This window comes from Leucopleurus acutus (assembly GCF_964270905.1).
Source record: "Leucopleurus acutus genome assembly, chromosome: 2".
Lineage (NCBI taxonomy): Eukaryota > Metazoa > Chordata > Mammalia > Artiodactyla > Delphinidae > Leucopleurus > Leucopleurus acutus.
The window spans coordinates 168,815,664-168,840,256 of NC_139143.1; the positions used below are offsets into that span (position 1 = coordinate 168,815,664).

The following is a 24,593-nucleotide window of genomic DNA, read 5'->3' on the forward strand; positions in this document are numbered from 1 at the left end:
CTCACCACCTCCTGACCCCTACATGCCCTCTGCACCGCAGCCACCCTACGTTTCTCATTGGTCCTCAAACACCCTGCTCTCTTGCTCACATGCCGCGTCCTGTCCCTTGGGCGTTTTCGCTCCCCCGATCTGGCCGACTCCCACTGTCCTGACAGGGGCTGTGGCAGGCACCTCCTTGGTGCACCCGTGCACCTGTGCTGCCCCCATGACCCTAAAGCTCCTTAGAAGTGGGCTGCGTCCCTGGCCACTGCATCCCAGCCCCCAACAAACCCCAGTCACCTCGATTTCAGTTATGACCTGAGGATGGACATCACAACGTCAAGACCAGGCTCAGGAGGCCCCAGCCAGGAGCCTGTCCGTCCCCCGCACATCGCTGTGCGCCTTCAGAAATGGGTAACCTGTTTCACCTGAGCCTCACAGCAGCCTGGGTACAGGTGGCGTTTTTCCATCTGCTGAATGAGGAGCCAGGGCCCAGAGGGGAAGACTTGCCCGGAGCCCCACGGGAGCCCCATGACTCTTGCAGTTCAGCGGATCCAGGCAGCTTGGCTGACTTCAGAGCACACACTCTTCCCCACCACACCCTGGGGCCAGAGCAGGGGCCAACGTCTACAGCAGGGAGAAGTGGAGGGTGGTGACAAGTTCTTCAGGAGGACCCTAGAGGCAGGTCAGAGGTGGGCAGGACCTCAGGATGGGCGCTGGTAAGATGGCCTGAAGACCAGCCTCTCAGCCTCCCCACGTGAGCCCTCTCTCCACGCCGACTCTGGCCTCATCACCCGCATATGGACACTGCTCCAGGGCCCCCTTTTCTGACCCCCAGGCTCCCTTTTGCCAAAGCCCCTCCTTCCTCTATAGCCCCAGCCCGCAGGCTCTCCATGGCCCAGAGGACAGAGCCAGGGCCCCTCTGTCTGACCTTCAAGGCCCCTCATGGTCTGGCCCTTCAGCCCCCTCTGCCCTGACATTCTGTTCCCAGCCCCTGCACTGGGCCCAGACGGGATGGGGCCCGTGCCAAGGGGGAAGGGCACAGACATGGGAGGCACACACACCGGCTTCTTTATTGGCAGAGTCTTAGAGACTCAGTAAGGCACGGAGCCCAGGAAGGGGACGGGGTATCCTGGAGTACATGGTCAGGAATACCTGGGCCCCAGTGCTGGGCACCCCATCGCGGTGAGCACTCCTGCTTTCTGAGCAGCTCTCAGTGTTTCTCTCCTTCAGGATCCTCTCCTGGGGAGCCTTAGAACAAGGGGCCCTTTTTTCCCAAGAGGGCAAGAGTGGGCGAATGGGGGTGAGGGGAAGGAGGAGGCAGCTCCATGGTGGGTGTGGGGGGGCAGCGGGAGGGAGGGGCCTGATGCTCCTCCTCCCTGAAGGCACTAAGAACAGAGGGGCCCAGCTCAGAGGCACGTCCCGGAGGCGTGGCGGGCGCTCAGCCTGCTGTCACTGAGCCCCGAAGCACCAGGTGGGCTGGCCGCAGGGAGCCGCCTCAGCTGAAATCACGGTTGGGCAGGAGGAGGGGGGCTACCAGGGTCCACAGGTAGAGAAGCAGCCCTGCCCAGCTGGCACAGATCTTCACCCACACGGCGGTCCACGTGCTGATCATCTTCCGGGTCTCACCGGGTCTGGAACACACCATCATCCCAGTGAGCCTGGCCCTGACGCTGTGACCTCAGTCCCGGCCCCGACCTTAGGATCCAGTTGCGACCCCTGACTTCACCTCTGGCTCTTACCCTGTAAACTCTAGCCCCATCTCTGATTTTTATTTATTTATTTATTTTTTTGCGAAACGCGGGCCTCTCACTGTTGTGGCCTCTCCCGCTGTGGAGCACAGGCTCCGGACGCGCAGGCTCAGCGGCCATGGCTCACGGGCCCAGCCGCCCCACGGCATGTGGGATCTTCCCGGACCGGGGCGTGAACCCGTGTCCCCTGCATCGGCAGGCGGACTCTTGACCTTGCACCACCAGGGAAGCCCTTTGATATTTTTGACACTTGGCCTGAAGACCCTACATAGAGCTCATGGCCTTGTACCATAGACCTGACCCTGACCTCAATTCCAACCTTGACCCAAGTCCTAGGCATAATATTGTGACCTGATTCTGGTCGCTAACCTTGTGATCCTAATTCCGTGACCGCACTCCTGGTCCCTGACTTTGGGACCCAGAAGCTCCTAACTTTAGTCCTGACCTCTAACGTTGACTCTGACCTTCAATCCCATAACCCTATCCTTGACCCTATGACCACAGTTCTGGTATCTCTGACCTCAGTTTTGACCCTTGGCCCTGTGACCCCAGTTCTGGCCGCTAACCTAGTTACTCTGATCTTAGCTCCTTGACCTGGTCACTTCAATCCTGGCTTTCTGGACTTGTAACCCCAATTTTAACCAAATGACCAAATTTGTTACTTTATATGGCCCCAATCCCAACTCTCGACTTCAGGACTCCTATTCTTGACCCTGTGACTTTGATTCTGACCCCACACCCTACTCCTAACCCTCAAACCATGAATCCCAAATCCGACCCCATAACCCAAATCACCACCCTGATCTGTAAACCTGGTCTGCCCTGCACAGCCCAGCCTCACCTCCCGTGATTCCCACTTCTCAGCACTTAGCGAAGGTACCAGCTACTGCGTGGACTAGGCACTGGCAGGGAAACCGGGGCACTGATGAGGCAGGCTCCCTGGAGGGTCCTAGAGAGACACCTCCATGCCCAAGTCTTAAACTCCAGTGCAGGGCTGGAGGGGAAGGGAAGTGGCACGCGCACTGCGGACATTGCGGTTCCGTCCACATACCTGTACCAGTTGGTGAGCGTCATCATGACATGCAGAGAGGCGAGCACCAGGCAGAAGTGGAAGAAGGAGTAGCTGTAGGTGACGCTGTCCTGCTCGTTGTCGAAGGCCCGGCCCTCGCAGTCCGCCACCTGCTGCTGCTGCGTGGCCTCCAGCACAGGCGGGCACTCCTCCGTCTGCATCAGGCTGTTTACCTGCCGGTGGTCCGAGGAGCGCAGACTGGGGGAGGCGAGGGGAGGATGTGCGTGTGGCTGTCAGGCCGTCACCACTGAGGTGGGTGGGTGGGCAGTGCCAGGGGGCCTCACGCACCACAGCATTGGCCATGATGACCATGGGCACCAGGGTCCCAGAGCCTCGGGAGCCGGCGGCCTGGAGGTTAGGCCCTGGGCCCTGGAGTTAACAAACTGCCTTGACTCTCAACTCTACCCCTACTCCCTGTGTGACCTTGGGCAAGACACTTAACCTCTCTGAGCCTCTGATTCCTCGTCTGTAAATTCAGAGATAACAGTACCTCCCTTATAGGGTTGCTGGGAGGATTAAATGGAGTAATGGTGTTTGAAGGCCCAGCACTGTGCCTGGCACAGAGGAGAAACCAGATAAGCGGCCCCTGTTATTTTGGTTGTTTATTTGCCATCTCCACAAACACGTGTTGAGAACTTAGTACCGCAAAGGATCGTACCAGGTACTACATTCATTAAAAATGTTCATAAGAATGCTCATTTGCTGGTACATTTGTTTACCTTTCATTCATTTTAGCTAAGTAGTATTACCCACTGCCTCCCCTTTCTCTATGTTTGTAATAAAGAGAGAATAATAGTAATGATTTCTGTCATTGCTTTTCTACAATGAGGTCTTGATGTTTTTAACTACATTTAATAGTTTGAGACACATATACAATTTTGAAGATCCAACTTGTATCCTGAAAAAAGTGAACAAAGGCCTGGATTCCAGCCCATTCCATCAAATTGAAAAATCACCCTTTGCTGAGCTTCAGTTTACCCCAATCACCAAATACTGTGCTGATATCTAGTGCACATGAGCCTAGATCTGGGCCATCCAGCTGGGGGCAAGAGCGATCATCCGTGGTCCCTGCCCTCGTGGCTGTTTATGCTTCCTTGCTTCCTGGGTTTTAAGAACTGTGCTAAGAACAGATGGGATCTGTGGGCTCTCCAAGGTGCAGCCCAGTGACTGAAGGCCAGGGAGGTATATTAGAAGCATCAGGAAGCACAGCTCTGCGCCCACGTTGGGGATGGGGAGGGATAGAGCTCGGGGGTAGGGAAGTGAGCTCCAGCACCACGGCCACTGTGCGCTCATGGCCTCGGACAAGTGGCTGCTCCTCACCAAGTCTCAGTCTCCTCATCTGTAAGATGGAGGTGACGTGGGCCCTTCCGGGTTGGAAAAGAAATCAAAGGAGAGGACAAAGAAGAGAGGTGTTTGTGAACTGCCCCAACTCCACTAGGAGAAAATGTTTTGAAAAAGGTGAAAACAAAACGAAATGTGAAACAGCCTCAAAATGTTCTAGCCCAGGAGCCTAGAAGCAGGTGTGCTGCTTACAGGCAAACGGGCGCTGCCCAGGAAGGGTGACTGGGGGAGAAAAGATCAGGGCGGAGGTGCAGACACACAAAGTGGCACCTGGAGAAACGCCAGGCTGCAGGGAAGCAATACCTGAGTCTGCCAGTGTCAACAATAAGTATACTTGATATTACCGTCTGGTGACACAAAACAGCCACTCCCAGCCACCCAGCTGTGCAAATATTAATAGTTCTTCGCACTAATGGCAAACACTTATTTGGCACCTACTGCTTGCCAAGTTCTTTTCTAAGCGCCTTGTACATATTAACTCCTCATAACACTTCAACAATCCAATGCAGTAAGTAGTATTTTTATTCCTGTTTTACAGATAAGGAAACTGAAGCACAGAAAGGTTGAGAGACTTGCCCAGGGTGCCAGGCTCAAGTCCACGCTGATAAGCACTTGCTAAGACCCCTTCAAGAATGTGCTCTTAAGAGCACATGTGATCTTAAGAATGAGCTGCTTTTTCTCAAGGGACACTGTGGGGTCACAAGCCACCCCGGGCATTAGAGGTCATCATCCTTTAACTGAAAAGGACGCTGAAGCTTGGAAAGGGGAAGCGGCCACACACAGGTGTGAGTGATGGAGCCTGGACCCGCTGGCCCCAGTCCAGGCTCCGTCCCTGGCACCACAGCTGCCTGTACCCGGCTGAGCTGGGCACATGGCAACCCGGGCTCAGGAGAGGCCTTGGGCCAGGAGGCAGGGTTCAGCCCCGCCTCCGCTGCCCAGTCACTCTGTGCCCTCTGAGGGGCTCAGTTTCCCCGCCAGCACAGTGCCGGGGCTGGGTGTGCTGCCTGTGGGGGCGCCTTCCAGCTTGGTGTCCCAGCGCCCACATCCTCCTGTCACTTGTGCCTCAGGGCTCCCAATCATGATTCCTTCCCAGAACCCAGCCCCCCACCCTACCTGATGAAGAGGGTGCACAGGATGAAGACGATGAGACCCACGATGCTCGGTGCGTCCCACCACTGGGTCTCGTAGCCCTCGGGGCCTGCCAGGACCGTCCCATTGTCCAAGTGGGTCAGCAGGGTGGGGTTGCATTTCCGGTCTGGGGATGGGAGCATGGGCACCCTCAGCCCACGCAGGCCAGGTCTGTAGCCAGGGAGCCCAGAGGATGGGCTCAGATGGACAGCCAAGGGACAGACAAACACACAACCAACCACTCAAGTCCCGGCGACAGCACGCAGCAGACAAAACAACAGAGACAGCTCCAGGAACAGATGGGGTCCTCCCACCTCCCCGAAGGACTAAGTCTTGGAATGGGCTGGGAATGTCCCCGTCATCTTTGAGGGTCCCCAGCCCAGGAGGAAGACCAGGCCACCTGGAACCCAGGCCTCTACTCACCGGGGACGTTGGATAAGGCCAACCAGGTGACAAACATGGTGTAGAGCGTGATGACCGAGGCCTGCAGCAGACCCGAGTTGGGCTGGGCATCCTGGCAAGGGCAGCCCACAGTGTGACTCCTGCCAAACCTGGGTACACCCCCCCCCCCCACCCAGCCCAGCCACGCCCGACCGGGGGACCTCAGAAACCCCCACCACCCTAGGGCCATCCCACCCCACACCCTTCGGGAAAACATACCACCTGGGCCACCCACTGCCACCTCGCCCACCCAAAGGTAGAGTCCTAATTTTTTCTCTTAACAGATTACCCGACTTGTTCCCCAGCTGAGAATCCTTCAAGGGCAGCACTTCTTCACACTCTGAATTAAAGCCCTCCTTCGTTTACCCCATCTGCATCTTCATCTGACAGCCCTCCCTGCTGACTACTCCCCAAACATGGTGGCCACCTCTCTGTCCGTGGAACCTGCCAAATCCTCTCCAACCTCAGGGTCTTTGCACTCGCCCTGCCCTCTCCCTGACATCTTCCTCCCCCACATCTCTGCACCAGCAGTGTCTTTATATTCAGGCTTCAGCTCAAACAGGACCCCCGCAAAAGGCTCTGAAAACCCTGCCTGCAGCAGACCCCGGCCCTGCCTGCCCACCTCCCTTTCAGCCCATACCCTCTTTTATTTTCCACATAGCACTTATTCTCCAAAATTACTTCAGCTGGCCTCGTCTCCTGTCGGTTGTTCTTCCCCACTCCTCACCACACAGACACGCTTGAAAATATGAATCTGAACTCTATGATTAGGAGCACCATCTCTGGTGCCAGTCTGCCTGGGTTCAAATCCCAGCTCCACCCCTTACTAGCCGTGTGACCTTAGGCAAGTCTCTTTACTCCTTTAAGCCTCTGTTTCCTCATCTGGAAAGCGGGGATGATGATGGTGCAAGGACTAATAACATGACAGATGTCATTAACTGTTAGCTATTATTATTCCTCCTCTTCCTCACAGCTGTATCCCCAACATCTAGAAGAGTGCCTGGTACACAGCGGATGCTCAAGAGGTATTTGCTGAATGAATAGTGATTGCTGTGTGACCTGGAACAGAGGCATCACCCTCTCTGGGCTTCCGTTTTCTTACTGGGAAATGGAAGCTCTGGCCAGAAGGGAGATTCCCAACCTTTCTGCTAAGGACCCCCAAAGACTATCTAAGCTACCTCTGAAACACCTGGTGGGCTGATATCCCAAACTGTGAAATACCACTGGATTCAGAAGGCTTCCCTTCTGAAGAACAAGTGATTACCCTGGGAGCTCCCACCCATCATCCCAGATAGTCTGGGATTAGAAACTGTGGAATTGCACCTTCTAACGCCACTTCTTGAGGTGTCTAGGAATCATCACTCGGTGACCCTTCCTAATGTTCTCCTGATTTGCATGAAAACAATGATGACATCAAAATAATGATAACAATAGCCAATGTCTGATGGATATGCCAGGCACTGTTCTAAGTGTTTATAAACATGGTCTCGATCTTGAGAATAACTCCAAATAGTGTTATTATTCCCATTTTACATTTGAGACGGAAGAGGCACAGAGAGGTTAAGGCACTTTCCCAAAGACAGCCAGCATATAAATGCGAGAGTCAAGACTCTGACCCAGGGAGGCTGACTTGGGAGCCCACACTCTTGGCCCAAGCCTCTGTGACTGACAGTCCTGGCCCCAGGACCCCAAGGTTCCTACAAGAAGTCCCACACACCGAGGAGCAGAGACAGGCAGGCTCACCTGGACCTTGGGCAGGACAGCAACTATGGATATGCAGAAACAGAAAATGAGGTTGAGGCTGATGAAGATCTTGCCCTCGTAGCAGGCACCAGGCTGGGTGTAGTAGATGAACAGTAGTGCCACGGCCACGACTGACAGTGCGTAGAAGAGGAGGGTGAAGAAGAAGAGGCCTGGGAGGGAGGGGCAGCGGCAGGTGGGTCAAGAGGTGCAAGGACCCCCATCCCTTGTCGAGCAGTGCACTGGGTCTCAGGCCCCAACTTCCTCCTCCAAGGAGTGTCTACTAAACTTCAGTCCCTGGGGGCTTCCCTGGTGGCGCAGTGGTTAAGAATCCACCTGCTAATGCAGGGGACACAGTCCGAGGCCTGGTCCGGGAAGATCCCACGTGCAACTAAGCCTGTGCACCACAACTATGAGCCTGCGCCCTAGAGTCCGCGAGCCACAACTACTGAGCCCGTGCACCACAACTACTGAAGCCCGCGCGCCTAGAGCCCGTGCTCCGCAACAAGAGAAGCCACCACAGTGAGAAGCCCGCGCACCACAACGAAGAGCAGCCGCCACTCACCGCAACTAGACAAAGCCCGCGCGCAGCAACGAAGACCCAGCGCGGCCAAAAAGATTTAAAATAAATAAATTTATTAAAAACAAAAAAACTTCCGTCCCTCACCCAGGCTTTGTGAGCTCCTGCCCCACCCTGAACTAAAATGATTCACTTGCCGTAAAAAAGGTCACCATAAAAATAAAGACAACGAATAGAGGGGACTTCCCTGGTGGCACAGTTGTTAAGAATCCACCTGCCAGTGTAGGGGACACGGGTTCAATCCCTGGTCCGGGAAGATCCCACATGCTGTGGAGCAACTAAGTCCGTGTGCCACAACTACTGAGCCTGCGCTCTAGAGCCCACGAGCCAAAACTACTGAAGCCCATGCGCCTAGAGCCTGTGCTCCGCAACAAGAGAAGCCACGCCGGGCTTCCCTGGTGGCGCAGTGGTTGAGGGTCCGCCTGCTGATGCAGGGGACACGGGTTCGTGCCCCAGTCCGGGAGGATCCCACATGCCGCGGAGCGGCTGGGCCCGTGAGCCATGGCCGCTGAGCCTGCGCGTCCGGAGCCTGTGCTCCGCAACGGGAGAGGCCACAACAGTGAGAGGCCCGTGTACCGCAAAGAAAAAACAAAAACAAAAACAAGAGAAGCCACGCCATGAGAAGCCCACACACTGCAATGAAGAGTAGCCCCCACTCGCCGCAACTAGAGAAAGCCCGCGTGCGGCAACAAAGACCCAACACAGCCAAAAAAAAAGACAATGAATAGAGAACAATCTCTCAAAAAGTGAACTAGATGCCTGGTGATCAGGAAGGTGTGAAAATCAAATCAACCCTGAAGAGTGCCTTTCTTCTTGATCAATTCAGAAGAACTGAAAAGGGACCCGTTCTGCCACTGGGGTTTCAATGACCAGGTGTCATTCGTGGCTCGCTCTGCAGGGCTGGCTCAACCAGATCCCTCTGAACTCTCCAGTGCAGCTCTCATCTGACCCCACCTCAGCCACCCCGGGTCAGCGGGCCCCTGCCACACACCCTTCCCTCCACGTGACACGGACGGCTCAGTTCCTGCCCTTAGGAGGCAGCTCGAGATGCCCTCCAGGCCGTCGTCCAGCTTCAGGGACCACCCCCCCGCCCCAACTCCTCAGGTAGCCCAGCCCCCTCACGAGGCCATTGGGTGGCACTGACCTGCATACCAGGCGCGGGAGTCGCTCTTCTCAGCCTTGTTCACCCACCGCTGGTTCCAGGAGTGCGCAAAGTCGATGAACAGCAACAGCTGGATGAGGAGGAAGACGAAGGAGCCCACGACACCAAAGTAGAACCAGACTAGGCAGGCAGAGGGGAGGGAGGCAAGGGGGTCCAGCCATGGCGCAGCAGCCCCTGGGTCTGGGTCTCTTCTCACGCTCACTTTTATACATTCAACAGTCATTTGTGCCACACCCTGTACTGGGGACACTGAGAAGCAGCAAAGTCCCCGCCCTCAGGAGCCCCTGGCCACGCACAGAGATGCCTTGTGTCAGGGTGTGGGTCGGGGTCAAAGGGGGTCCCCCCAACCCCGAGTTGCCCAAAGGCCATGTGGCCAAGCACCAGAGTCCTGTTCTCCTGGATGGGAGGCAAGGACCCAGCCAGTAGTCTGGGGTCTGTGTGCTGGGGGCCAGCACGCTCACCCTTGGTAGCCCCCATCCCTCCCCAGCAGGGCCACCTACTGTTGGAGAAGGAGCCGTCAGGGATGTAGAAGGCGCCCACGGTGATGCCCACGAAAACCAGGAATTTAAAGAACCAAAACCTATGGTGGGGAAAGGGGGAGGACAGACAAGAAAGCTGAGTAGGGGGAGAGAAGAAGGCTGGACCCCCAGAACCCCAACCCTGAAGAGCAGGTACAGGGAGAGGTGAGAGAGACTTCCTGATGGTCTGACAGGCACAGAAAATCTGTCCTGGCCCTGGAAAAAGCCCCGAGGGGCAGAGGGAAGGACCAATGATGGGTGAGGACGGTCACCCGGGCTCTAACCCCAACTGTGTCACTAAACTGGTGTGTGGCCCTAGGGATGCTGTTGCCTTTCCTGAGCTTTGCTTCCTCATCTGAGAAATGGGAACTACTAGATGAGCCGACCTCTGTGCTGTGCCCTCCTGGCTTCAGCGGCCCCTGAGTCGGAGGGTTAGGGTCTGGAGATTGCTGGAGACAGGCCGAGGATAGGGAAAACCACAGCGGGAGGGGCCCAGGGTGCAGGTGGGACCCCTCCTCACCCATTCTGGATGGCAGCCCTGGGGTCCCGGCTGCTGCGCATGCAGATCATGAGCAGGGAGAAGAGGAAGAAGAAGGCCGCCATAGCGAAGCACATACGGTAGACGGCACGGTGGCCGAGCAGGGAGCCACAGTCGACGTGGCCCTGCAGGACGACGGGGGACCCGGCCACCTCCTCACACACCCAGGGCAGCTGTGGAGACAGACAGAGCAGCTGGAAGACCCCACCCCACCCAGAACCCGGGCTGACTCTGCCCAGGCCGCCAGGCACGAGGCTCTCCCAGGAGGGCCACGCGAGCCTCCCACTTCCACCCATGGCCCATCTCCATTCCCACCCACCTCTGCGGCTGAAGCCCTATGAGTGAGCCCCCCAGGGACAAACAGAAGGCATGGCACGGTCCAGGGCAGGATTTCCCAAAGTGCTCTCCGCCCACCAGCTACATCAGAATCCCCGGAGGTTCCCCTCTCCTACAGAACTAGAGTCTCTAAGGCAGGGTCTGAGATTCTGCATGACTGGCACACTTCCCAGGGAATTCATGCTCTGTATACACTAGTATGTCAGAACCTCTGGCCTAACTATCCCACTGGCTATGAAACACTGAGATGAAGGGAAGACTTAGGACCCTCAAACTGGGCTCATGCATTAAAGTGGGGAGAGCTGACCCTGGGCCAGTGTCTGGCAGGGATGGCGATAAGGATTCATGAGACTTCCCAAGGGGACCAAGGCTTATGAGAAACAATAAGGCTCAAACCCTCCTCCCAATATGAAGAAACGACCCTCCATCGTCAAGCTTGGATCATCGGTGCGCTGGCATTCCTGCCCACCTCTTGATCAGCTGGGCCCCCAAGCCCGGGCCCCCTGGTAGCTGAGCCTTTGCCAGAGGCCAGGTCCCGCAGGTGGCTCACCTTGTAGAGCTGGCTCTCCACACTGGGACTCAGCATGATGACGGACACCAGCACCCCCAGGAAGAGGAAGGCCGTGAAGATGAGGCGGCTCAGTGTGGAGCTGTGGCTGCAGGGGCAGCAGCTGCACAGGATGCAGGGGGCAGAGCCGCAGAGGCAGGACGCCTGCGGGGAGGCCAGGATGGCACCTTACTCTCCGGTCTCCTCTCCCCTTCCCAGCCCAAGCACGCAGCATCCACCCACTGCCCACTGCCCACTCAATACCTCCAAACCTACGCAGAGACTGCCTGTGCCACACCACAAAGGGACACCTCTTCCCCAGATGTCACCCCATCTAACTTTCAAGCCCAAGGGAGAGGCCAAGGAAACCAAGGCTGGAAGAGGCTGGGTCCCACAAGGACACACAGCCAGTAAGCAACGGAACCCAGATTCAAACCTGGATCTATCTCAGGTGTTCCTGTGGCTTCGGCGAGAGAGCTGGGGTCACAGTGCTTCTTATTTAGGAGGAGGCAGAGTGGAAAAAAAAAATCCGGAAGGCCAGCTCTTTCACTGATTAGCTATGTGCCCTTATACAGCTCACTCAAGCTCTCTGAACCTCAGTTTCCTCTTCCATATAATGGGAATCCTAACAGTACCTGCTTCTCACATAGCAGTTCTAAGAATGAAATACTGTAGGGATTTTATTTTATTTTTTAATTTTTATTGTTTTGGCAGCGCTGCGCAGCACGCAGGATCTTAGTTCCTGACCAGGGATCTAACCCGCACCCCCTGCAGTGGAAGCGCAGAGTCTTAACCACTGGACCGCCAGGGAAGTCCTGTAGGGATTTTAAAGTGTAACTCCCTGGGAATTCCCTGGCGGTCCAGTGGTTAGGACTCCGTGCTTTCACTGCCGACGGCCCGGGTTCAATCCCTGGTCGGGGAACTAAGATCCCGCAAGCCTCGCAGCACGACCAAAAAAAATTGTAACTCATTCAGGCTCCCTTTGTCCCTTCCCTGCTTTATTTTTCTCTGTAGGACTTACTACCGCCTGATTGGCTTCACAGTTTACTCGTGTTGCTGGCCTCTCATTGCTAGCATGCAAGCCCCACCAGGGCAAGGGGTTGTGTCTGTTTTGTGCACCATGGTATTCCCAGGGGTGGGAACTGCGCCTGGCACGTCGTCGGGAGCTCAGTGACTATCTGCTGAACAAATGTAAAGCGTCTGGCATCATACCAGACGTATGTTAAGGCCTCAAACAGAGCAAGCGCTGATAAATCGACATCTGTTGAATGAATGGAATGAAGAAGGTGGGTGTCTGTGGCTTCCCGCTCTGGGGCTGCCCCAGTTTGGGACCGCAGAGGCGTCCAGCCCTTTCTGTCTCCAGCTCCTCTGCCCTCTGTCAGCCCCTCCCTCCCTAGGGCTGGCTGAAATCACTTAGGGGCTGGTGATGCCACACCTTTCGTAGCTGTAGACTCATCCCTTGGAAGCCAGTTCTCCAGCCCAGCCTTGGAGGAAGTGGGCCCACATCCAGATACATCTGGTTCACTGTTTCTCTTCCCCCAAACAGCCCTGACTCCTCATTCAGGTATTTAAGAGTCTGGAGCGCAAGAAAGACACAGGCTCTGCCACCCTGGAGCTTCCAAGGGCAGGAACGATACTCAGCAAGTCATTACACCCGTCATGGTGAGTGTGAAGAAGAAAACATACGTGCTGCCATGAGAGTGACCGGCGGGGGCCTAGCTTAGATTGGGGGTAGTGGGTTACTTCCTGGAAGAAGTGACACTTAAGCTGAGAGCTGAACAATGAGGATTCACTCTCCTGACCAAGGGGAAGAACGAGTGTTCCAGACAGAGGGAACGGAGCCTGAGGCAGCTCTGGGGCGGACAGGAGCTGAGCGTTGGAGGAATGGAAAGAAGTCCCTATGGCCAAAGCTTCATAAGCAAGCGAGCGGTGAGGTCGGCCAGGCTGGCAGAGCCCGGCAGCCATGTGCAGGATCCTCGTGTTCATCCCACGAGCAATGGGCATCCATTGCCATTGGGCATCACCTCTCAAAGCCGGAGGGACAGGAACAGCCTTATGCTGAGTGACCAGCTTTGTGGATAGCAGGCTGAAAAGGGCCCCTTGCTCCTCTGAGGCCCCGCCCCCTGCTTTCTGGACTGGTCACAAGGGGTAGAGCACACTCTGCTTGAGGGGCAGCTGCCCTCCCGTATCCCCCACACCTCTCCCCCAGACTGGAAATGCCCCTGGGAATGCTCCTTCTTACCCATCTCTCTCACCCACAGCCAAGTAACAGCACAGTTGCTAAGTGAATGCCGAATGAAATTCTCCCTCACGGTCCAAATCATCCAGCAATTTTTGTTTGTATCTTGCAAACCCCACCCCAATCCTGACTCCTGTTCATAGCTACCTTGGAGGAGGGCGGGGGCGGTGAGGAGATAAGCAAATGCCAGAAGTGTTTTGTAAACCATAAAGAGCATTCTGAGATCAGAGAGATTAAGAAACTTGCCAGAAGTCACACAGCAAGCGAACAGCAGTGCTGAGATTCAAGTAATAACAGTAATAGCTTCCCTTTATGACGAGTTACTTGTCCCAGACACTATGATAAGGGCTTTGTCTAGATTAAGCCTCATGGACACTATGAAGTGTGTTGTAACTTCCCATTTACAAGTGGGGAACTGAGACTCAGAGAGGTGATGCGGCCAAGGTCACACAGCAAGTGAGCTAAGGAGCTGGGATTCAAGTTCAAGTCTGTCTGCACCAGGGCCTGCTAAGTCACTGATGGCACTCATTAAATTTCAAAACAGCCCAGCGATGAAAACAATCCCTCCAGTGCCCAAGAAAACCAAGGGAGGCCAACAGGTATGATCTCAGGAACCAAGTGCCCAAGTACCCAGGTCAGGGTCCGGCTCTGGCTTGATACCATTTCAATTTGAGACACAAGAAAAGCTGCACACTGCAGTCAGAGAGCCTGGCCTTTCAACTCACTGCGGTTTTTGGAGATCAGAATCCAGGTATTCCTGATACTTGAAACCTCAGGATTTCCAAGGGCCTGGCTGGTAGCCAGAGAGACCAGGTCAGGGAGAGAACAATACACACAGCCCCCCCCCCCCCGCTTCTGGAGCCTCCTTGGAGTTGTTCATACATTCTGATCCCCACTCCACCTCTGGGGATCACTCCTACCACAACCTCTTCCTATAGAAATACCAGCCCACGGCAGTAAAGGCAGACACGTGCGCACACATGTACACAGGGAAGTCCACTGTGACACTTCCCACGAGGAAAATAATAGGGGAAGGCTGAAAATAACTAAATATCCATCATTACATCGTGGTACATCATGGTACATCGTGATCCCTAAAAGGGATCTCTCTGCTGAATGGAGCAGATGTGCTGGGAACACTTAAATGGGCATATACAACTAAATATAGTTAAATATAAATTATACCCCGATAAAGTTGATTTTCATTATCAAAAAATAGAAATTTTAAATTCAGAAAAAAACTAAAACAGGCACGAAGCTTTAGGTTGTATGAGCTTATTAGACTATCAGGAAACTGCAGATGACCTCATTGCCCAACACCAGGGGACAGCGGTGGCCCACTGACTCCATGGAATGTTATAGAGGCAGGAAAGATGAAAGCCACTAGACTGACAGCAACACAGGCTATGCTTGTGATGCAATGTGAAAGGCCAAGGCAGACTACAAACTGTTCCCACACTCAGATTACAACACCCCCTCCACAAATGCACTCAGGGGAAAGGCAGCAATGGAAAAGCACCAGAAATAAGAGCGGTGGAATCTCAGCACCAGCCAGGTTCTCAGAATGGAGAATTCAGAACTCAGGAGCCCGGGGTCTGCGAGGTTCCATGGCACCCCATAACTGGCTGAGCCACCCTAGCACTAGACCAAACACAGGAGAGAAGAGGTCAGCCCAAGACTACTCAAAGCATACTTCCTTCCCCCACGCAGCGTGAAGAGGAGAGGGCCCTGTCTTGACTCTGCCACCAGCTGGCAGTATGACCTTAGACAAGTGGGACTCAGTTTCCTCAGCCATAAAATGGGCCTCTGGGCAGGGCAGTGAGGTGGCTTGAAGCCCATCAGACAGCCCTGGGTTTCACCAGGTTCCCCATTCCTCGAAAGTGGTCTCCAGCACGTTACCACTGGCGGGAGCTTACAGAGCAGCCGCCGCACGCCAGCTTCATGCTAACTAAGTCTCACTGAACCCTCCTGACATGCTGAGAGGCAGGTGCCGTTGTTCTCGCCACTTTACAGACAAGGAGAGAGGTCCTCAGTCACGCCGCTGAGAAGAGGCCAAGCCAGGACCAAGACCAATGGGTCTGAGCCAAAGGCCTTTCACACTCCCTCGACTGTAGAAGGTCCTCCTTAAATATCTGCTGACCATCCAACTCACCATGTGCTGGCTTGGCTGGCGACTCCCACCCCTAGTGGGCCCATCTCATCTCCTCCCAGCCAGGACTCACCTTCAGCCCAGTCCAAACGCTGACCAAGAGAGCGACTTTTGTCCCTTTCCTGCCGTGACGCATTTGCATCTGACCAAGAGGCAGACGCAAATGCGTCATGGCAGGAGGGACAAAAGTCTTCCCCACCGACCCATGTATGCCAAAATGTTCCCTCTAAAGATGCCTGGCAACCCGCCCTTAGAACTTCACTCCTGTGGGGCAATGTCCATTGAAACAGGTTGTTATTGGTATCCAGTAGTGCCCAACTGTACCACTTAATACTGTGTGGCTGTGGGGAAATCATCTTCCCTCTCTGATCCAGCTTCCTCAGCTGTGAAATGGGGATAATATTCACTGCTTCATTGGGGTCGTTGTGAGGATTAAATGAAAGGGAATATACAAAGTGCTCACTACACTACTGGGCCTGGGCCACCACTGGACAGCTCTGGGCTGTGAGCTCTGGGCCTACAGTAAGCACTCAGTAAACGGCAGCTATTGTCCGTATCATGATCTGTAAAATAGGATAACTATGTCATGGGGTTGGCGGGTGGGGTGCGTAATGAGATGGCAGGGGTGAAGGGCTCGGCACAGCACCTGGCATGCAGTAAGTACTCAGTAAATGTCAGAGGTCAGAACGCCAAGGGGAGGCCCCTGCCCCGAGGGACAGGTCCCTTGCAGATATTAGATACTTCCTAAGCGAACCTGCCAATTCCACTCTGTGCCAACCCTATCCCTCAGCATCCAGGATGTGAAGGGAGGGAAGGTGTGGGCAGAAGCCTAGACCAGCAATCAGATTTTAATCCTGACTGTGCAGTTCCTCCTCCTTTCACTGTGCAACCTTAGGCAAGTCAGCTAACCTCTCTGGGCTGCAGCCTCCTCATCGGTAAACTGGGGGTTGGAGCAGGCCTGTCAGGTGCCTTCTGACTCAGCATTGTAGGAGTCTGACTCAGAGACCAGCAACTGGCTCCAGAGGGAAGTCTCCACCCACCTTTTTAAGATGATAATAACAATACCTCCTATTTGGAGCACTTACTCTAACAGGGCGGGGCACTTTAAAATCTTCCCAACAGCATTATGAGGGAGGTAGACAGGGAGACACACGCACAGAGAAATGGCAGGTCTCCCTTCAACACTCCCCCCATCCCCAGGATAGCCCAGCCTGATGGAATTCTGGTCAACTCCAAGGAAACTCTCCCTCCCCCATCAGGAAGCAAACCCTTTCTGGCCAGAGCCCTAGCCCAAACCTTGGTTTCACTGGGCAGGCAGGGATCTCAGGGACCAGCTCTTGATTCCCCCTCCCGCAGGTGTGTGCGCACGCACACACACACACACCCTTCACAGATGGGGAAATAGAGGCCCAGGGAGGACAAGAGTCCAGGAACCCACTATGTAGCCTCTCTGTGCAGATATCATTCTCCAAAAATGGCTGTAAAGTAAATCTCTGGATCCCCCAGCTGTCCACTCCTACACCCCCATCCTAACACACTCACACAAATCAGGGACAAAGGAAACTGGGATTTCAGCAGCCTCCAGACTCCCCCGCCTGCCTCTCTGCTCATCTTTTGTGTGGGGCAGAGGGGGAGGGGGCTGCCTGAATGAACCTCAGATTTAATGAAGGGAAGAGGGAAGGGAGAGGGGGCTGGGAAGGGAGAAAAGAGAAGGGGCCTCCCAGCCGGGGTCTGGCGGACGCTCCTCCCCTCTGCTGGCTGCTCCCCAGGTCCCCGAGCAGACGACCAGGTAATCCCTCCCCCACACACCCCAACCTCCCTCAGTTTCCGGGTTTTCCCACCCAGAGCTGGGCCGATGGCGGTAGTAACCCGCACCCCTCACTCAAGACCGGCTTAGAAAAGCAAAGGAGGCCTCCTCCCCTCCCCCAACTTCGGCTCTGGGGCCCAGAGGGCAAGCGTCTGGGGTTCATTGGGGAAGTGCCCAGGAATTAGCCTGAGCCAGACTGAACGAAGCAGAGACAAGACACAGAGAGACTGACAGACTGAACGGGCAGACAGACCCCGGCGGACAGACACGGAGCCGTCTAGACAGACAATGACAGATGGAGAGGCTTCAGACGGACAAAGACAGTCGGGCAAACGAACGGACAGATATCAGACACATACAAATGGACAAACTGAGGCAGACGGGTAGGGACAGAAAGACCAACTGACAGACTGCCAGAGAAACAGAGAAGGACACACGGCAGAGAGGGACAGGGACCGGCAGGCCACACAAAGAGAGCGTCCGGGAGGGAGACCAGAGGCGCACTGCCAGGACGACTCCAAGCTGAGCCAGCTGGGGCCGCAGCCGCCCCGGGCTCTGGGCCTCAGTCTCCCCAGTTCCCTGGAGGGGCGCCCGCCCAGGACACCCCCTCCCCCGCCCGAGCGCGCCCCACCCCCGCCCCCGCGGTAACCCGATCCCCGGACACCAGCTGTCCCCGGCGCCCGCGGGCCCGGGATGGGGGCGGGGGAAGTCGGTGAGAGGGGCGACCCGAGGGGCGAGGAGGCGGGATGCGGGCCCAGAAAGACAAGTTTGGAGGAAGGAAAAAGAAGAAACTATTTGGAGGAAGAAGACAGGACAAAAGTGCGAGGCCGAAGAAGGGGCAGGCGGCGGGGGCGGGCGCCGAGGGCGGGACTCACGCAGCTGAGCAGGGAGCAGGCGCCCAGACAGGCCCCCATGTCGGCGGCGGCGCGGGGCGCTGGGCGCGGGCAGAAGGGCGCGGAATCCGGTCGGGCTCCTGGCGTCGCGGGCTGGCCCCGCCCTCAGCCCCGCCCCGGCCCCGCCCCGCCCTACCTGCCGGAACCGCTCGCCGCCTTCCGGCGGCGCTCGGGACCTCCCGGGACTCACCTGGGCCAGGTGCGGCAGGTGGGACCCTAGGGAAAGTGGAGGTACCGGGGATTCCAGCGGACGCGCGAGCCGTGCAACGGGGCTTGTGTCCGTATCCAAAGTGATGGTTTGGAAATAGTGAGACCTGGGTTCGAGTGCCGACGAGGTCGCAATGCGACCTCACAACACTTCCCCCGGACCCCCACCGCAGGGGACAGTAGCCAAGAGATGGTCACCCCTGACTCCTCGGCGCTTGGCACGGAGCCTCTGCCCAATACATAAGCGTTGAATGATGAATGACTGGACAAAGAAATGGGCAAGTCACTTCACCTCTCTGAGCCTCAGTTTCCCCATCTGTAAAGTGAGGATACCTACCTCAAAGGGCTGGTACAACACATAGGAGATGCTTGCCAAGTGTGAGCTCCCTGTGCCTGTTACTCCTAAGACCCCGCCTCGCACACTTTCGTCTGTCCTCCCCCTCTTTCCTCTGTCCTCCCCTCCATCCACCTGTTCTTTAAGCTCTACTGACTCCTGTCTTGGGCCACATGCTCCCCAGAGCCACCCGGCTCATCGCTCCAGGGATGCCCGAACCTGACCCCCAGCTAAGGAGGTCAGAAGGGGTGGGTGGGTCACATTCCTGCCAGACCGTCCCCTAGAGGTAGGTGGGAGAGACCCAGAAGCAGGGCTCTGTAATCACTCTCGGTTCACGCTCCGGCCCGCTCCTCACTCAGCCGTAGATGGGATAATGTTAGGGAAGGAAATCTGCTTGCCTCAAAGCTGGCCCCGGGGCCAAAGATCCTACCTGACTGCATCCTTGGTGATTCATGGGGCGCCAGGCTTAGCCATTCATTGTACCAGGACTGTTCCGCAAACATACCCTACACTTTCCCTCCTCCACACTTTTGCACACAGGATACCCTCCCCCTGGAAAGTCCTTCTCTTGATCCCCCTCTCTACCCTTCAAAGCCTTGCTCACAATCGCATATCTTTTTGGTGAAGAGAAACACCCTTCCCCCAAAACCACAACCTGGCTCCATTAGGAATAAATATCCTCCTGCTTCCCTGTGTTTCTACAGCACGGGGCCCCTTTACAGCCCCACAAATAACTAAAGTTACCACACAGCTCAAGCTTATACCAAACTCTTTCACCTACATGGTCCCATTCAAGCCCTATAGTAACCCTGAGAAGTAGACTAACTCCTACTCCATTCCATTTTACAGATGAGGAAACAGGTTCAAAGAAGTAAAGTGACGTGCTAGACGTAAACTGAGCACTGAATAAACATCAGCTATGACTATTGTGCTAGTTATTATTGCTGCTCAAAGCCACACAGCTCAGAAGGGCAGAAAAGAGCTAGAAGACCACCAAATCTGGCCCTGATCTCAGAACCCAAGGCCTGTCCCCAACATCTCACTGCCTCTGTTTGAAAGCAGAGGTGACAATACCCAGTCAGCCTCTTTTCTGTCCAATGATGTCTTCAGTCCTAGTCGGAGACCCTCAGGAGACTTTGAGCCACCCAAGGACTGTCTGCTTCACCTCTGGCTGGTCCCTCCCCTGCCCTGGGCACAGCACAGGGCCTGGCACACTAAGGCAGTGGATGCTTCCTGAATGAATGAATGCCTGAACATTTACCACAAGGCCAGTGTCCTCAATCTGCCACCTAGCAGTCTGAAGTGAGCCCTTCTCACGGCCACCCACCCCAGGGTCAGTTCCTCTTGACACTGCTGCCCCAAGAGCCGAATTTTCCATCCCTCAACCCGTCCCTTTCCATGAACTGGTCCAGTAGAAAACACCCACGACTTCGCTGAGACTCTTGTTCTGTCACTGCCTCTCACACCCTCTGCCGCCCTGGAGAACAATTCTCTCTTACCCTGAAACGGGAGTGGTTATCTTACTTAACCTCACAGAGCAGTTCCAAGCATCCAGAAAGCATTCTAAGAAACAGGCAATTATCTGAAAGGAGGGAGGGATTAATATACCTGCAAGTGTAGAGAAACAGCCCCCTCTGATTTTTTAGATTGAAGTTTTCCAGAGCAGGGTGATGTGCTGCCTTGTCCTGGCCTCACCCCGCCCAAGATGGAGGCGAGCTGGGCTCTCACATCCCCACATCGCCCTGCATGGAGGGGCAGACCCCCTGCAGACAACTCACTCTGTAGCCTTCTCCTGGTGCTTCCTCCTCTTCCAGCCTCATGCTTCTCATCTGTAAAATGGAGATAATCGTTATTGCTCCAGCTGTCTCACGGGAGTAGTGAGGAGATGAAATGAGGAGGGGGATAAAGAAGCTTCATTCCCTGGTATCCTGACAAGCCCACCCACTTTTCTCCCAGTCTTGAATCTCTTGCAAGGGACCAGAATCATTCTATCTCTCACACCTCCAAAGGCAAGATTACTGTCAGCCGCTGTGTGATCCTGGCAAGTCACCCGTCCTCTTGGAGCCTCAGTGGAGGGTTGGGATTCAGGATCACCACAGCTCTTCCAACCATGTAATGCCATGTAAACTACACCCATTGAGAGAAACCTACAGGGGTCAATTGGTCCAACCCCCTGTGCCCATCACCCAGCCCAGACAGATGCTCAACTCTCCAGATCCCAAAGGAAGCAGGACCTGGCTTCTTGGGCCACTCGGCCCAAGGGTTCTCTAATCTGATCTCATTGGGCCTCAGTTTTCAAATCTGTAATATGGGGACAATCCCCTGCTCAAACTCCCCCATGGCCCCCAGTATCCCCCACCCATCCTTGCCCATCCCTCTTACCATCCTCCTGTCCGTGAGGACTCAGATGCACTCTGGCTTTGAGCTTCCTGTCCCCTGAGCCTCACTCTCTGACCTGACCTCCACTTCCTTCTTCTGACCCATTTACAGAGCAGGGCTGGAGCTATCCCTTATGAATATGCATGTGGGATAATAAGGGCTTGGGATTGGGGGAGCTTCTGGGGAGAGGCATTCACGAGACACCATCCACCCATACACAGCCCCCCACCAAGGCTGCCCTCCCTCCCAAAGGGTGCATGGGAGTTTGAGGCAAAGGCCTGAAGTAACAACAATAATGATATCCACAGCAACCATTTTTAAGTGCTTACAACACACCAGGCACCCTGCTAAGAGCATCTCCTGTAAGATGCTTTTAAGATGGGAACTATTTTCCCATTTAACAGATAAGGAAATACATGCTCCAAGAAGTAGCACTCACGTAAGTCATACGTGAAACATATAAAGTGATTACAAGCAGAGCAAGGATGGAACCCAGGTTTTGTCGGACTCCAGAGCTGGTACTCTTTTTTTTTTTTTGGCCACGCCATGCGGCTTACGGGATCTTAGTTTCCCGACCAGGGATTGAACCAGGGCCCCGGCAGTGGAAGCGTGGAGTCCTAACCACTGGACCACCAGGGAATTCTCAGAGTTGGTACTCTATTTTTGGCCTCTCCCATTGCGGAGCACAGGCTCCGGACGCGCAGGCTCAGCGACCATGGCTCACGGGCCCAGCCGCTCCGCGGCATGTGGGATCCTCGCGGACCGGGGCACGAGCCTGTGTCCCCTGCATCGGCAGGCAGACTCTCAACCACTGCGCCACCAGGGAAGCCCAGAGCTGGTACTCTTAACCTCTGCCATGCAGATGCACAGGGCCAAGCTCAGGAGCGCATGGTCATGGGGCCATATCTGGACCTCACACTCCAGCAGATGTGCTCACAGTGGTCTTAGGCGACCAAGGCTTTAGGAAAGGACTCAGGTCCTGGAATTGACTCCATCTGGAGACTATGGAGACAGGCAGACAAGTGTGTGCATGAACGCAGACACACACACGATGTACATGTGAGCACGGATGCATGCAGAATGTGTTGTGTGTGCATGGCGGTGAGCATGTGTGACGCGTATGCCCCTGAGGCTGCCCAGGGGATGCAAAGCTCTGCCGCTTTTGTTCCTTTTTCAACCGACCACAGGGCCCGCTGGGTGCCATGTGCCGGGGATGTGGTGTGAACAAGCCAACACTGTCCCTGCCCTCCTGGAGCGGCAGTCTGGTGGGCTTTGTACCCAGAGGTGGTTAACACTCCAGAAGAAACTTTTGTGGGAGGTTTTCTCTGTGGGATGTGGCTGGGAGGTGAGGGAGAAGACTGTGGGAAAAGTGGAAAAGGTGAGACATGTGGGGCGGGGAGCTGCAGGGGAGCCCCTGACACTGGCCGGAAGCGAAGGCTGGAGGAGTAAACCAGGGCCTGGCACGGGCTACCCGAGGGTCACAGGTCTGAGGATTCTAGGTCTCTGGATGCTCCTTTTACAGATATCAAAAGTCTGCCACAAATGCACATGTGGGCACTGTGTGTGTGTGTGTGTGTCTTTATGTGTGTGTGTGCACAGGTGATTATGTGTGATGTTTGCATATGTGAATTCATGTCAATATGTGTAAGGAGAGGACATGCATGAATTGGAGAACATGGGTGAAGCATGTGAGGTGTGTGCCGATGAGGGTTTTACATGGGGTGGGGGTGTGTGTGTGAGTGTGAGTGTGAGTGCAGCAAGGCCTGTTACTGTCAGGGAGAAGGAGGAGGGAAAAGAGTGTCATTTGACTGAGTCCTCACGTTCGTGAGCCTCAAAAATGCATCAAAAAACAGATGAACGGGGCTTCCCTGGTGGCGCAGTGGTTGAGAGTCCGCCTGTCGATGCAGGGGACGCGTGTTCGTGCCCTGGTCCGGGAAGATCCCGCGTGCCGCGGAGCAGCTGGGCCCGTGAGCCATGGCCTCTGAGCCTGTGCGTCCGGAGCCTGTGCTCCACAGCGGGAGAGGCCACAGCAGTGGGAGGTCCGCGTACCGAAAAAAAAAAAAAAAAAAAAAAAAGCAGATGAACGGGTGGAGGGATAGAGAGATGAAAGGATGGATTTGGATGGAAGAATGGAAAAAGGGATGGATATGAGTTAAAGCAAATATTGCACGATGTTCCTCATAGATTCCAGATGATACGGATATGGGTGTTCAGTGTACAATTGTTTCAACCTTCCTGGATGCTTGACATATTTCATAATAAAATGTTAGAAAACAATGTACACTCAAAGGAGGCTGCATGTCTAGTCCCAGGGAATCACGCGCAAGATGGAAAGAACAGGACACTCATCATACAGTTTTAAGCTATATCCCGTCACCAGACCACACAGCACTGTGAACTCATATCATTTATAATTCCTGCAATGATCTTATGAATCTCCCAATTGCATTGGATTTGTGAGTGTGTGTGGGCGCATGTTAAAGATGTTCATTTATTAAATAAAAGTATGTTAAACACACCACAGTTGTGGCCAGACTGTTCCGGCATGTCTTCAGTTTTAAATTACTGGGAGTCTCAAAAATAAGAACTGGTTTGGGCCCCCCTGGCCTGTGAGAGCCCCTGCTGTGTGAGGCGCGCGTGTGCACATACACGCACTGTAGGGACGCAAGCACACGCGGCTGGGTGAGGCTGGCGCCCGTTGGAGTGCCCACCCAGGAACTCAGCCTCCTCTAAGTCCTCACGAGGCCAGCACCGTTCTCCGGGCGAGGATTCAGGCTGAGGAAGGGAAGCCACCGGCCCCATGGCAGTCTTGGGGACCAAGAACTCTCTCATCCAAGGCTTGGACACTCTCAGGCCAAGCGGCATCCCCTAGCCAGCAGTGGAGTGTGGGCGGCAGAACCTGGGGTGTTTCCCCAGGACAGCAGGGCAAGGCAGGGTGTCCTGCGGCCCCGTGGCTCCTCCCTTTCTCTCCATACACTCCCTTCCTCTCCTCCCTTCCTCTCCTCCTGACTAACCACTCTTCCTCCCCTGCCCAGTGCCTGTTGGTCCAAACTGTCAGCAACCCCCATTGTACAGAAGGGGAAACTGAGGTCTGGAGAGAGCAGAGCTACCCAGGCCACACAGCAAGGTAGCAGCAGGATCAGAACTGAGCTCCAGCCTGCATGCTATTCTCTGCACCACTGCCGGCCACCTCTGCATCTCCCTCCTTCTGTAAGGAAGGGTGGGGGTCCAGGCCCAGCAGACCCAGCAGGTGAGGCCCCAGAGTGCCCTCCTGCCTGTGTGGGTCACATACAAGATCCAGCAGGCCATGTGGGCACCAAAAACAGAGCATGGCTGGGCGGCTGGACTCAGGTTCTAGTCCCAGCTCTGCCATAGACCCTGTTGGAGTGAACCTGGACAGTTCCCTGTCCCTCCCAGGGCCTCGGTTTCTCCACCTGTAAAACAAATGAGGTGAA

General features: G+C 55.2%; 1 protein-coding gene and 1 pseudogene across 3 annotated transcripts in view; one reads left to right on the top strand and one right to left on the bottom strand.

Moving 5' to 3' along the window:
* The window catches only part of LOC309974959 (methylosome protein WDR77-like), a 462,921-nt pseudogene that overhangs the window by 434,787 nt on the left and 3,541 nt on the right, over positions 1 to 24,593 (top strand). The gene's annotated exons all lie outside the window — the stretch shown is intronic.
* Positions 1,028 to 18,258, bottom strand: SERINC2 (serine incorporator 2). Of its 2 annotated transcripts, none has more exons than XM_082833317.1 (10): positions 18,201 to 18,258; positions 11,134 to 11,295; positions 10,230 to 10,420; positions 9,692 to 9,771; positions 9,174 to 9,311; positions 7,453 to 7,622; positions 5,692 to 5,782; positions 5,254 to 5,395; positions 2,782 to 2,997; positions 1,028 to 1,613 (listed from the first exon to the last, which is right to left on the bottom strand). In XM_082833317.1, exons 1-10 carry the CDS (start codon positions 18,237 to 18,239, stop codon positions 1,478 to 1,480), a joined length of 1,365 nt encoding a protein of 454 aa, XP_082689443.1. In that variant the 5' UTR covers positions 18,240 to 18,258; the 3' UTR covers positions 1,028 to 1,477. The 2 variants fall into 2 exon arrangements, with proteins under 2 accessions (XP_082689443.1, XP_082689444.1); XM_082833318.1 differs by lacking the exon at positions 18,201 to 18,258 and adding an exon at positions 13,373 to 13,448.

What these genes read in the sequence shown, in the direction of transcription:
- SERINC2 (XM_082833317.1), bottom strand. Translation starts at nt 18,239, where the DNA reads ATGGGGGCCTGTCTGGGCGCCTGCTCCCTGCTCAGCTGC. An exon ending in TGACGGCTCCTTCTCCAACA is followed by an intron (nt 9,312 to 9,691) that starts GTAGGTGGCCCT and finishes CTGCCTGCCTAG; the next exon opens with TCTGGTTCTACTTTGGTGTC. An exon ending in ACGCTCACCAACTGGTACAG is followed by an intron (nt 1,614 to 2,781) that starts GTATGTGGACGG and finishes GGTGTGTTCCAG; the next exon opens with ACCCGGTGAGACCCGGAAGA.